This window comes from Antennarius striatus, chromosome 9 (assembly GCF_040054535.1).
Source record: "Antennarius striatus isolate MH-2024 chromosome 9, ASM4005453v1, whole genome shotgun sequence".
Taxonomy (NCBI): Eukaryota; Metazoa; Chordata; class Actinopteri; order Lophiiformes; family Antennariidae; genus Antennarius; species Antennarius striatus.
This window is the reverse complement of record NC_090784.1, coordinates 606299-620626: the sequence shown is the minus strand read 5'-3', so window position 1 is coordinate 620626 and position 14328 is coordinate 606299. Positions and strand designations below refer to the sequence as shown.

Here is a 14328-nt window from a genome sequence, read left to right as displayed (position 1 = left end):
TATCATCTGTCTGTGTACAGTACCAGTACACACCCACCAGTACACACCCACCAGTACACACCCACCAGTACACCCCCCCCCACGCTGATTGATTTATTAATGATGCATCAGTGGCTCAGCTGTGAAGCTGAATGGTTTGATCTCCACCCATACAGGCCCCTGTTTGAAAGAAAGAAGAGATAAATTGGCTGTATTAATGCCCCCCAGGGGAAAACATTATTGTCAAGTGTTAGTTCATGTTAGACACACACACACACACACACATGTGTGTGTCTCTGGGTGAGAAGCCAGTGGTTTCTCCACTGGTGTGAGTGATGGTGTGAATGGTTCCTGCTGATATTGAGCAGGTGTCATATTGCATGTTACGTATGCCTCCACTGTGTGTTTGTGGGCATCAATCAATCAAGATTTATTTATATAGCGCTTAATCATGGTAACAGACATTTCAAAGTGTTTTAACAGACAGAGAAACCCAACTGAACCCTCCAGAGCATAAGCGACAAAAACTCCCTCATTGAGGAAGAAACTCCGAGCAGGACCCAGACTGTTTTGGGCGACCATCCGCCTCGACAGGTTGGGTGGAAAATAAATAAAATGAAGATCAGGACAGGGTCAGAGAGAGAGAAACAGAGAGAGAGTCAGATAGTCCAGATAGAGTCAGTGTCTTTATGGTCATAGGTAGAACATTTGATGCAGGAGCTGAATTGAGGACAGGAAAGTCAGGCTGTGTTCACCGACTCCTGGGTTGTTGTCTTCATACATGTTCACCATCAGGGCGTTGGTAAATTCAAGGCACAATTACAGCTGATTGGATGACTGTATGATGGAAGGAGGAAGAAAGGCAGCAGGACCCCAGCAGATGGATGGATGAGGGGTGATACATGAGAGAAGACAGTCCATTTGCCATTTTTTATACGTTTAGTGTTACGTTATGCATTTTAAAATGCTGTTTCTTGGCCAATAAAGGCCGAATCAGGAGCAAGACTGCAAATACGTCATGGATAGAAGTTATAATAACAATGGATTAGATTTATGTAGCGCAAAGGAAAAGGAAGCTGCAGTAACTGTTGTTGTGATGGGACCTTTGACCTCTGTCCAGCTGCTGGATGAGCCTCAGTTCCGCTGCATCACAAAAATCAAGACGATCGGCAGCACCTACATGGCGGCGTCGGGGGTCACGCCAGACGTGAGCATCGGATACGCCTGCATGAAGGTGGGCCGGGTCACACTGATGGACAGAATGAAGATGTTCCAAAAAGTAAAATGTGTTCAGGTGTTGTAGATAAAGCAGCTGTGTGTGTGTGTGTGTGTGTGTGTGTGTGTGTGTGTGTGTGCGTGTGTGTGTGTGTGTGTGACAGAAGGAGGACCCCCCTGACGGAGAGAGCTGGCAGCACCTCGCTGACCTGGCTGACTTCGCTCTGGCCATGAAGGTCACGCTGATGAACATCAACTACCAGTCGTTCAACAACTTCATGCTGCGCATCGGTACGTGTTCGCTGTCCGCTGGAGGAACCAGAGGCACAACTAACCTGATGTACTCGTGTGATGGTGATTCATGTTACTGATGTGAGAATCGTTGTTCTCTGCTTTTAAACGTGTGTCTCTGAAGCCGAGCACTGGCATTGTTCATGTAACGGATTAGTGTCGTGAACTTGAAACCCATATTTCACAGCACAAAGACATATTTAAGATTACAAAATAGAATGATTTCACTTGGAGTTTATATTCGTATTAATAATCTGCATTGGGACAGGGTCATGTTCACCACTGTGAGGTCACATGGTTTTGCATTATTTTTCTGTATATGTGCTTTGGACACACTTTTGCACCATTCTAATCACACACACATGAAATGGAAGGCTGAACCACAGATGGAAGGACAGACTAGTTGTTTATTTATATGTTCCTGTGTGTGTGTGTGTGTGTGTGTGTGTTTATTTATCTTGAGTGTAATTGTCTCTTGTGTGTATTTATCGTCAGCTGTATTACTTGTTCCTCACTGCTGTTTTGTGGATCCTGTGTTTGTCTGACAGCAAATCATATACAGGATTTCCTCTGGGATGAATGAGATGAGCCTTTACCCACGTTAAATCAGCTCCAGTCTGATTTAACGGGGGTAAAATGTTCTTTAGTTTTGTAAGGCACCTGTGTGTACGAGTGTATCTGTGTATATATGAGTGTATCCTTGTATACACGAGTGTATCCTTGTATACACGAGTGTATCCGTGTATATACGAGTGTATCCGTGTATATACGAGTGTATCTGTGTATATACGAGTGTATCCGTGTATATAGGACTGTATCCATGTATATACGAGTGTATCTGTGTATATACGAGTGTATCCATGTATATACGAGTGTATCCGTGTATATACGAGTGCATCCGTGTATATACGATTGCATCCGTGTATATATGAGTGTATCCGTGTATATACGAGTGTATCCGTGTATATACGAGTGTATCTGTGTATATACGAGTGTATCCGTGTATATACGAGTGTATCCATGTATATACGAGTGTGTCTGTGTATATACGAGTGTATCCATGTATATACGAGTGTATCCGTGTATATACGAGTGTATCCGTGTGTATACGAGTGCATCCGTGTATATACGATTGCATCCGTGTATATATGAGTGCATCCGTGTATATATGAGTGTATCTGTGTATATATGAGTGTATCTGTATATATGAGTGAATCTGTGTATATATGAGTGTATCTGTGTATATACGAGTGTATCTGTGTATATACGAGTGAGTCTGTGTATATACGAGTGAGTCTGTGGTGATCAAATGTTCCATTAACTCAAAGACAGGATGGACAGAACCGTAGGGAACGTGTCTTGAGTTTTTCCATCATTGCACATATTCAGTGTTAATGTATGACTTTTCTCCAGGTCTGAATAAAGGGGGGGTGTTAGCCGGAGTGATTGGTGCCCGAAAACCCCACTTTGACATCTGGGGCAACACTGTGAACGTGGCCAGTCGTATGGAGTCCACGGGGGTCATGGGAAACATCCAGGTGAAGCACACAGACTAAAGAAACACAACGCTGGTGAAGTTCATGTTCAGGTGCAACAAATTGTTAAGGATAAAACACAATGTCATTAATCCAAAGCACCCAAAGTGTTGTGTCTGTTTATATGTGATTTTTTTCAGATAATGACTCAGATACATGTTCACCTCTGTATTCAGCAGGTTTCTGTGACACTACACTGAAACAAGATGAAAAAGAAACTCAAAACAGGCATTTAAGTAACACCACAATAAATACAATACAAGTGGACCCTGAATGTGGTATAAATATATATCTAACTTTGCATTAATCACACACACTGTATGAGTGTGTCCCAGACTGACTGCATACATGACATTTTAACCTGTCGTAGCTGGAAGTGAACAGGTTAAATGATTGTGAGAGCATTCAGGGTGACATGGGATGTGGGGCTGATTTTCAGTCAGTTCTGTTCAAATCAAACACATCTGACCTTCAGACCCGCTAAAGGACACCTAGAGGGTTTATTCCAGGTATATGATGGTGTGAAAAGAACTGCTTTCTTTAATTTGCCTGTTTGTTCATATAAAGACACATTTTCACATTATGGTCTGCTGTGATTCTGGCTGCTGGTATGTTGTTATAAGTGTCCTGACTTTGTCCTGATGCTGGATGTCGGCACATTTTTCTTTTCTGAATTGACTTCCAGAGCTCATTTTACCTCTAGAAAGTAGTGCATCCCTGGGACGCGCTTCAGGAACAAATTGTGAAATCTAACATGAAGTTTATGCATCCCAAAAGTAATTACAGAATACAGTGCGTCCTCGTTCTTTGTGGTTAATGCGTTCCAGGAACCACACGCCATTGTGGAATCCGCGATCGACTTCGCGATCTGTTTATCTTATTATTTAGGGTGATTTAAACGTTTCTGAACCCCCCCATACTGATATTAAACCACCTTCTATCTGTATTACCTTTAAAACACTCTGATAGACTGTTTGAAGCACACTTTTGTGTCTCATGGAAGTCCGAGACTCACAGAACGTAGCACACTTCCTGATGTCGTCATCCAGTAGAATGAGAGTACGGTATCACATGACTTCTTCTTTTCCTTTCGGCTTTTCCCTTCAGGGGTCGCCACAGCGAATCAATTTCCTCCATCTAGCCCTGTCCTTTGAATCCTCTTCTCTCACACCAACTACCTTCATGTCCTCTTTCACTACATCCATAAACCTCCTCTTTGGTCTTCCTCTAGGCCTCCTGCCTGGCAGTTCAGAACTCAGCATCCTTCTACCAATATATTCACTATCTCTCCTCTGGACATGTCCAAACCATCTCAGTCTGGCCTCTCTGACTTTATCTCCACAACCTCTAACATGTGCTGTCCCTCTGATGTACTCATTCCTGATCCTATCCATCCTGGTCACTCCCAGAGAGAACCTCAGCATCTTCATCTCTGCTACCTCCAGCTCTGTCTCCTGTCTTTTCCTCAGGGACACTGTCTCTAGACCAAACAACATCTCTGGTCTCACCACAGTTTTGTACACCTTTCCTTTCATTTTAGCTGAAACTCTTCTATCACACATCACACCTGACACTTTCCTCCACCCGTTCCATCCTGCCTGGACACGCTTCTTCACCTCTTTTCCACACTCTCCATTGCTCTGGACTGTTGAGCCTAAGTACGGTATCACATGACTGCCTACCAAAAATACGCGAGCGTTGATGCGGGAATGCGTGAGGGCGCACTGTATACAGTAGAAGCTATATGCAAAGATTAAGTTTTGCCAATAGGACAATTAAAAAATTTTTTTTTTTTTAATTTTAATGGTTTTATTAATAACAACGTCAAAGCGGCGATGTGTTGTGATGTCAGTGTTGGTGTGTCCGTCCATTAGTCCACCAAATATGTTCACAACCGTTCAGATAGAAAGATGAAACAAAAGCACATGACTCAGGCAGCAGAGGGGATGAAGATGAGATGATGACCTTGAGAAAACTAGGTCAAGGTCAAATTTCAACTTTTGTACACTCAGGACGTAAGATAGAAAGACGAGGGAGAAGGCCAGTGTGACTAAGACCATAGATCAAAGCTAGTGCTTTGATCAATGACAGTAGGTCAGAGCACTAGCTTTGATCTTTGACCTATGACAGTGGGTCAGGGTAACATTTGAATTCAGGGTTGTCGTGATGTATGGTGAATACCCACCGTAGTGGATTTCACACAATGAAGAGCTGGGTCCCACTCAGACCTTCGTGGGCGTCTTTAGTCGTCCTGACGGTGCCCGTCCACAGCACACATGGGGTTTGTCCGTATGGTGGGGACGTCTGTTTGCTCTCACACAAAATCCGTCCATCCATTTTTCTGTGGACTAGATGACGATAATCTGGTCTAGTAACGGACCAACGGACCGTCTGCTGTGTTCTTTAGAACCAAACACTACGTAGTGACCCTATGTGTGTGTGTGTGTGTGTGTGTGTGTGTGTGTGTGTGTGTGTGTGTGTGTGTGTGTGTGTGTGTGTGTGTGTGTGTATGTGTGTGTGTGTGTGTGTGTGTGTGTGTGTGTGTGTGTGTGTGTGTGTGTGTGTGTGCTCCCCAGGTGGTGGAGGACTGCTACAACATCCTGAAGGAGTACGGCTTCCGTTTTGTGAGGCGGGGGCCCGTCTTTGTGAAGGGGAAGGGGGAACTTCTCACATATTTCCTGAAGGGCAGAGAGAAACAGGGATCGTTCATCAACGGCTCGTCTGTCACACTGCCCCACCAGGTGGTGGACAGCTAAGGACCCCCGACACACACACACACACACACACACACACACACACACACACACACACACACACACACACACACACACACACACACATACATATGAGACAAAGCTATCACTTCAAAGTGAAATGACTCTGGGGGGGTTCTGGATTAAATAATGCTGGGATACCAAAATGAGGAGCTCCCCACTGACCCTCCCGGTGGAGATGGAGCAGTGGGACCGGATCTGAGTCGGGGTGACCCAGACCCACGTGGGTCACTGTCGTCAGGATGACTGAAGTAAAGCGTCACAAACAGGACAGAAAATAATAACATGAGTCATTAAAAAACATTTTCTTTCATGTTCAGAAACCAACCTGGTCCTCTTTTCCTCAGGACCCCCCCGCCCACTGACACATGACATGGAGTGTTATTTCTACCTGTAGAATATTTTCTTTCGGTCCTGTCATGAAAACGTAGGTCAGGCCTGTGGCAGCCGATGGTCGCCACGGCAACAGATTAGTTCATCCACGTCTGTGCCACGCAGGAGCATAAACTAATCAAAATAAGTCTTCTGTTCAATTTATTGAATTTATTCAACTTATTGTATGATTAGCAGGGCACTGAGGCGCAGGTGAGCAGCAGTTTAACCTTTGAACCCATTTGAATAATTACTGAAGGTGTGGTCTGATCGTTTAGGGCGTGTCCTTTAGAGTCAGTCTGGGTGCAAACTAAAGCGTTCAGTCTCTATCCTTCAGACGTATATTCAACCAGTCGGAGTGATCTCTTCATTCCCTTTAACAGCCACTTGTGCCTTAAATTCCTGTTTCATGAACAATCAGATCCTTTTCACTCCAGCACTACTTCCTGTCACCTGACTGTAGCTGTCATGTGACTGAGAACCATCATGCCATTGGGTCTCTGAGCCAGCCTGCATTGTTTGGTGAAGACTGGACCGTGATGACCCGGGGGGTCAGGTGTTCCAGTTAAACATGTCTCAAACCAGAGTCCAGACAGGGACAGTCAGGTGACCACTCTGTTTCTGATCATGTGACCCGTTTTAACCACCAGAACCTTTTATTAGTTAAATTTGAGGTAGATTTAAAAATAAGGCTACATTTAAAATGGACACCCTCCTGGTGGGTTCAGGTCCAACCACATCGGTTACTGAAGGAGTCCAGTCACCCCCCCCAGCCTGAGGGTTTAACATCTGGCTTCTGTTCGATTATCAGTATTTTAACAACAGCAGCAACTGCTTGTTTTAACAATGGATCATCAATAATCATCTGAGATGTGGAGGGTTCAGTCACTGGTTAGACCAACGCTAAGGCTTTTATTTTCATGGTAGGATCAACTCATTTACATTTAGATGTGGATATAACCCCACCCTGTGTTTACTGTCCGCACCGACGCTGAACTGAAGCAGCAGAGAGACGGACGGGATTGGACCGATGAGCATCAGACTCTGTGACGACAAAAACAGGATCTGATTTGATCACAGGGATCTGCTTCTTCTGTTAGGAACTACGAGCTCAGCATACGATTACATACACACACACACGCACGCACGCACACACACACACGCACATACACACACACACACATTGAACCAACACGATGTGCATGTTGGACACCAAGACTTGAAGGTAGACGTGGTTCCTTGGTATCTGAAGTCCCGATGCAGACAGAGGAGCAGTGTCCACACCTGAGCAGGTGTTTCCTCTAAGCTGAAGATGAAGGTCACACACACTTCTGTGCACTTCATTGTGTTTTGTGCGAAGTGCCGATCACAGCTGTGGTCAGTGATTTTATTCAGGAATGCCAGCAGGGAGAGACAACTTTCCAATCCATGTAAAGGATGATTCCAGTTTGCTTGAAGTAGTTCAGATCAGAAGGTGAATCTGGTTGGACTGAAGTGTTTGGACACACCCTGTTTATGTACTATGAAGGGTTTTTTAATGCCCCTGAAGACGTGGACATACAACCCCTGGCAATAATGATGGAATGTGAGGATCTGAGGAAGTTCATTCAGTTGTATAATTTTGTAGAAAAAAGACATGACACAAAACTAAAATCATGTCAAATGGCATCTCGCTGGCTTTAAGAAACACTAAAAGAAATGAAAAAGGTTGTGGCAGTCAGTAACAGTCACTTTTTTTATTCCAAGCAGAGGGGAAAGAATTACGGAATCAATCAATTTTTGAGGAAGAAAAATCTTCAGCCCACCACGAGTGCTTTGATGCCCCACCTGTGGCTGTTCTAACAGTCTGGGGGGGCCGGACCAGATGAGGGACCAGCAGACCTTCATCAGTTCTCTGACTGCTGACGGTGCAGCTGCAGGTTGGAGCCCCCGAAGGGAACATTTTCGTCGACTTCCAGCACACATTTCAGTTGCATTGAGATCTGAACTTTTCTCTGACCTTATGTTGCTTTCTTCCAACATCCTTTTTTCTGTTTAGCTTTTTAATGCTGTATTATTTTTGTGCATTTATGGATGTAAATCCCATTTCCTTCAGGTGTTGTTGTTTTTCTACAGTTCGGTCACAGACCTTGACTCCAGTTTCTTCTTGTTTTGCTGAGTATTTTCTGATTTCAAGACATACTGCTTTAATTTTCTGTCATGACGCTTTGATGTCTTCCTTGGTTCACCAGTATACTTGCCTTTACGATCTTCCCATGTTGTTTGTACTTGATCCAGATTTTAGACACAGTTAAATATGAACAACCAACATCTTTTGCAACACTGCGTGAGGATTTACCCTCTTTTAGAACCTTGTTAATCTCCTTTCTCTCATCTCTCAGTTGGATCCCTGATTCACGTCAGGACACTTGGTGCAACAGCTGGTGTGATCTAGGTGTGATCACTCCTTTTTAACTAAAGACTGACAAGCAGATCTAATCTGATGCGCATGTTCATTTTGGGAATGGAAATTTACATGGTGATTTTGTGCATCAGAATTGAGTGATTCCATTTTTTTTCTCCCTCTGGTCTAAAACAGTAACCACTACTAACTACTACGCTTTTTACTTGAATGCTTTTAGTGTTTTTTAAAGCCAGAAAGTTTCCATTTGTAATGACCTTATCGTGTCATGTGTGTGATCTTGTGTATCATGCATCCAACGTTGCCAAATATTGCCACATGTCCAGGAGCTCACTGACGCCCTGTTTCCAGAGAAATATACAGTATGTATATAATGTGTTTATATGTGTCCATAAAATCTTTATTTGGTACACCTGTTCAGTTGCTCTTTCATGCAAATTGATAACCAGCATTTCAATACATGAAGGTTTTTAGACATAATCAGCTTGTAGTTTACTGTCACTTCTTCTACGGCCAAAGAAGAAGAATCCCTGGGGTCACCAGCGCCCCCTACCATGAGGCAGGAGAACTGCGTGCTGCACTTTATGCCTTGTCCCAGTGGTTTCAGGACCGCTCAACTCCAGAAAGACGTTACACACATGCAGTTGTTGACAAAAAAACACTACATTATATACATTATCTAAATTATTAAATTATATCATATTTGAACATTTTACTGGTGACATATACAGAGATAACATTACAGTCTGACTGTTTAGCTACCAGCACAGCTAGTCGAGTCATTGATCAATCCATGGTGATCAATGACTCACCGCAGGTCTCTGATCAGTGTTTCAGTGGTAAATGTGAAAATTCAGCAATTTTGAGAAGAAATCATCTAAAACATGAGGTTAAACGGATAATAACTTTATAATACACATCACTGGATGAGTATAGCTATTTAATTTATTTATTTCACCTGCCTCCCCTGACAGCACGTCACTGCAAAGAACCATCTCTAAGGTTTTGGCAGGAAGCGGTCCATAAAAAAGGAAATATCCAGTTCTGTGGATGAAAATGCCTTCTGATGTTAGATAGCAATGCCCAGCCTGGTTTGAGCTGCTAATAGAAGCATGTTTCATGAAGCAGATGTGCAGCACCAACAGAAGACCATAGCGGGAGCCACACCTGTCAGCTGAGAAGAGCTCATGGCATGTGGACCATAGAACATTGGAGGAGCAGACAAGACTGCTGCTGATATAACTTTTTAATCAAAAGAGATAATAGACATAGATACACTTTAATGATCCCAATCTAGGAAATTCACAAATAATCTTTTGTTTTGAATATTATACTTTTTCTTTTACTCTGAATGTGTGCTGAAGAATCATGAAATGTAGAATTATTAAATACGTTAATACCACTAACGGAAAGACAGCAGATGTCATTTTTAAATAAATGGAAAAAATGATGCAGTCATCAAGCTGACGGGCATTCATACAAATCAAGTAATGGAATACAATAGTCTAAGGTAAATATTGGAAAAATTGAATATATTTTGCCCCTCCCACTAGAAGTGCCACCCTATGGTAGTGAGGGAGTTTGACAGGAGCCATGCTGTCAGGGGCTTCACCTCCTGGGAGGGTCCCCTTCAGCAAACGGGTCCTGGCTGATGGGCCGGACTAGTATCCAAACCCCTGTGAGTGTTACAGGTCGCCCTCGTGCATTCACGCATCAATGCTCGCAACTTCACCTCATGGCGGATTTTTATTAGGCAGTCACGTGATACCGTACACGCATTCTATTGGCTGATGGCATCCGTGCGCTATGTTCCGTGACTGTTGGACTTACGTGAGACACAAAAGTGTTTTAAACAGTCTATCAGAGTGTTTTAAAGGTAACAGATAGAAGGTGGTTTAATATCAGTATGGGGGGGTTCAGAAACGTTTAAATTACCGTAGATAATAAGATAAATAGTTTGTCGATCTATCGTGGAATTCATTAATCGCGTGTGGTTCCTGGAACGCCTTACCCATAAGGAACGAGGGATCACTGTACATCAAGAACCGTGACATCACCTGGTGTGGTGACACCGGGGCCCCAGCCTGGAGCCGGGGCTCGTATGTGAGCACCTGGTGTCCAGACCTCTCCCCACGGGAATCTGGCTCTGGGGACATGGAATGTCACCTCGCCGGGGGGGAAAGGAGCCAGAGCTTGTGAGGGAGGTTGAGAGGTACCGACTAGATATAGGCAGGCTCACCCCCCCCACAGCTTGGGCTCTGGAACCCAAACCCTTGAGAGGGGCTTGTTCTCCACTTTTCTGTAGTTGCCCAAGGTGAGAGGCGGCGGGGGGGTTGGGGAGGGTGTGGGCTTGCTTACAGCCCCACAGCTCAGTCACATGTTGGAGTTCCCCCCGGTGGACCAGAGGGTTCTGTTACGTGTGACAAAGAAGTCGAAGAAAACAAAGAAACATTAACAATAAAACTTACAGCAGCATGACAGCAATCAGCCAGAAAGGAAGCTGAGCAGGGTAGTCTTCAAACTCTGTTATTTCATCGGTTCTGGTTATGGAGGTAAAGTAGCAGACTTAGCCGATCGTCATGACTTTAAAAAGTTTATTCCTGACAACAGGTGTAAACAGAAATCTGGGCTGTCTCCGTCTCCCTGACTGCCTGCAGGAAACAGGTCTGTAGCAGCACAGCTGGGGGGGCACTATCGGTTTCTGCCCCGTGTTTTTTGTACAATTCACATAAGGAATTTGCATGACATGATAGGATGTCGTCTGGTCCAATTAGATCATGACAAATGTTTGGCCACTCCTCCTCCGTGAGCGTTGGAATGTGGTTTCTGGTTCTGGCTCATCCTGTGAATAAGGAACCGAAACCGAGTTCCTAAGTGTTGTGTTCTGTTATACTGTTTAGGCTACACAGCATATGAATGCATGCACTACTGTTTTAAACCACATGGTGTCACTGTGGGAAGTCTGCCTGTAGGGGTTCTATGGGATGACGTGAAGAAGAGAAAGAGAGTGAGAGTTACGGCATGTGATGATGTGAAGCGATGCTAACAAAGAATTGTCAATTGGAATAGAATTCATGTTTACAGTGTCTTCATTCTAACCGTCCACCTTTACAAATTGGCGACGAGGTAACCCACTTGCTGCTGTTACACTAATGAGGACTATTTTTTGCGAAGATGGCTGTAAATGTGCCTTGTCCTGCTCCGTTTTTGCCGTGCCCTGGTGCGCCTACGATGCCGTTCAAGACATGGTTGCGGGTGTTTGACAACTACCTGCTGGTCATAAATGCAACAGGTAATGCATGGCCTGCTGCCAGAAAGAGAGCTGTACTACTTCACTGCATTGGAACAGAAGGACAGAGGATATTTCACTCACTGCCAGATACAGGTGATACATATGATTCTGCTGTTGCTGCGTTGAAAGCTCACTTCATACCGATGACTAATGTGGTAGTGGAACGCCACACATTCAGAAAAAGAACACAAGGCCCACATGAGACTGTTTCCCAATATGTGGCTGCTCTCAGAGAGCTTGCTTCTTCATGTGACTTTGGGGATAAGGCTGATGAGATGCTGCGTGATCAGCTTATTCAATATGTCACAAATGCCCATATTAGGGAGAAATTACTGCTGGAGCCTAATCTTACTCTAGACAGAGCCATGACAATTGCTACACAGATTGAATCTGCAGCTGAACAGGCTAAATGCATGGCTGGAGATAAACCTAGCCTACAAGTACAAGCAGTGCAAAAGAAATCATTCCGACCACGGCAGCAGAACAAACCATCCACACATGCACCTTCACCTACTGCTGCTACTGGAAAGTCTTCCCGTGCATGCTTCAGATGTGGATCTGACAGTCACCTGGCAAATGCTCCCTCATGTCCTGCTGCCAAAGCTACATGCAAATCATGCCACAAGAAGGGACATTTCGCCCGAGTTTGCCGCTCTACTTCTACCCATCAAGTGAGGGAAGTGGAGGTACCTGAATTGACTGTCCTGCACATTCAAGAGACTGCCTGTACACCGGATAAAATAAAGTGCAATGTCAAGATCCAACCCTCAGACTCACCAGCCCATGCTATGGACCTGATTGTCGACTCTGCGTCCCCAGTGTCCATACTGCCTCGTAGCGTATTTGATGAACATTTTGGTGAGTCCCAGTTGACGCCTCCTTCTATCCGTTTGGCCACATACACCAAGTCACCCATACCTGTGCTGGGCTGCCTTCCAGCACTGGTGACTAGGGATGATGTTACTGCTGCAGCGACCTTCTTCGTGGTGGAGAAGGGCACGCCACTGCTTGGACTTGATCTGATGGTCGCACTGAACATTCACATTGTGGGGGGTATTGTAGTTCCTCCTCCTCCTGTTAATGCTCCAACTGCTCCTGTGATGCACCTATCTACCTCTTCCCCACTAATTGGCTGTGCTAAAAACTTTGTGCACCGGGTCAAAGTCTCTGCCTCTGTTCCCCCAGTCCGACAAAAGCTACGCCGTTTGCCTCTGTCTGTGAGAGATGCGGTCACAGAAGAGATAAACAAACTCCTTGCTGCTGGTGTGATAGAGAGAATTGATGCTTCACCCTGGGTGTCTCCTATCGTGGTCACACGAAAGAAGAAAGGAGGCATTCGGATGTGTGTGGATCTCCGAGAGCCAAACAAGGCTGTCATTACAGATTGCTTCCCAATTCCACACATCGATGAGCTGTTGTCCACTCTGCGTGGAGCCGCAGTGTTTTCAACTATTGATCTGGTGAGTGCCTACCACCAGGTGCCTCTACATGAGGAAAGTAGGGACCTGACTGCTTTCATTACCCATGATGGACTCTTCCGCTACTGCCGGGTGCCCTATGGTCTCTCCTCTGCACCATCAGCATTCCAAAAGATGATGGCTACCATCCTGAAAGGTCTGCCAGGTGTGCAGAATTATCTGGATGACATAATTATTTACGGAGAAAACAGCTCTGTGCACAATGTTCGTCTGAAGCAAGTCCTTCACCGCCTGCAAGAGGCTGGCCTACGGCTGAATGAAGACAAGTGCTGCTTTAATCAGTCAAGTCTACGCTTCCTGGGCCACGTGGTGTCTGCAGAAGGCATCACTCCTGATAAAGAGCACATTGAAGCTGTTCTGAATGCCCCATCTCCGACAGATGCTGCTACCCTCCGCTCTTTTCTAGGCCTGGTGTCATCGTATTCAAAGTTCATTCCTAACTATGCTACAGAATCTGAACCAATGCGGGCCTGTATCAGGAAAGACACTGACTTTCACTGGACGAGTGAGGCACAGAAAAGCTTTGAGGAAATTAAACTGCTGCTGGTGAACAGTACTGCCCTTGCTCTATTCGACCCTTCCCTGCATACAGTTGTGTCTACTGATGCCTCAGATTACGGATTGGGAGCTGTGTTCACCCAGATTCATCCTGATGGCGTGGAACGTACAGTCGCTTTTGCCTCCCGGGCTCTCACCACAGTGGAACGCAAATACTCCACTGTAGAAAAGGAAGCACTGGGATGTGTTTGGGCAGTGGAAAAGTGGCGCACATACTTGTGGGGCCGAAAATTCACCCTGCGTACTGACCACCAAGCCCTCACAACGCTGCTGACTACTAAGGGCATTGGTCGAGCTGGAATGCGTATTGCGCGTTGGTCTGCCAGGCTCTTGACCTATGATTATCATGTGATCTACCGCCCAGGATCGGACAACTACACTGCTGACTGCCTGTCCCGTCTTCCCCTTCCTGGTGCTACTGATCCTTACCTGG

At 45.1% G+C, this 14328-nt stretch overlaps 1 protein-coding gene across 4 annotated transcripts in view; it reads left to right on the top strand.

Annotated features, from left to right (window-relative positions):
• adcy3a (adenylate cyclase 3a) overlaps positions 1–8971 on the top strand; it is a 48420-nt gene extending 39449 nt beyond the window's left edge. For 3 of the 4 annotated variants that reach the window (XM_068323344.1, XM_068323341.1, XM_068323342.1), the window contains exons 18-21: positions 1100–1213; positions 1359–1485; positions 2899–3023; positions 5597–8971. In XM_068323344.1, the coding sequence (XP_068179445.1) occupies positions 1100–1213; positions 1359–1485; positions 2899–3023; positions 5597–5776 (546 nt within the window). In that variant the 3' untranslated portion in view covers positions 5777–8971. The remainder of the gene's footprint in view (positions 1–1099; positions 1214–1358; positions 1486–2898; positions 3024–5596) is intronic. The other variant, XM_068323345.1, reaches the window with a different exon arrangement.
• Positions 8972–14328: the final 5357 nt, after the last annotated feature.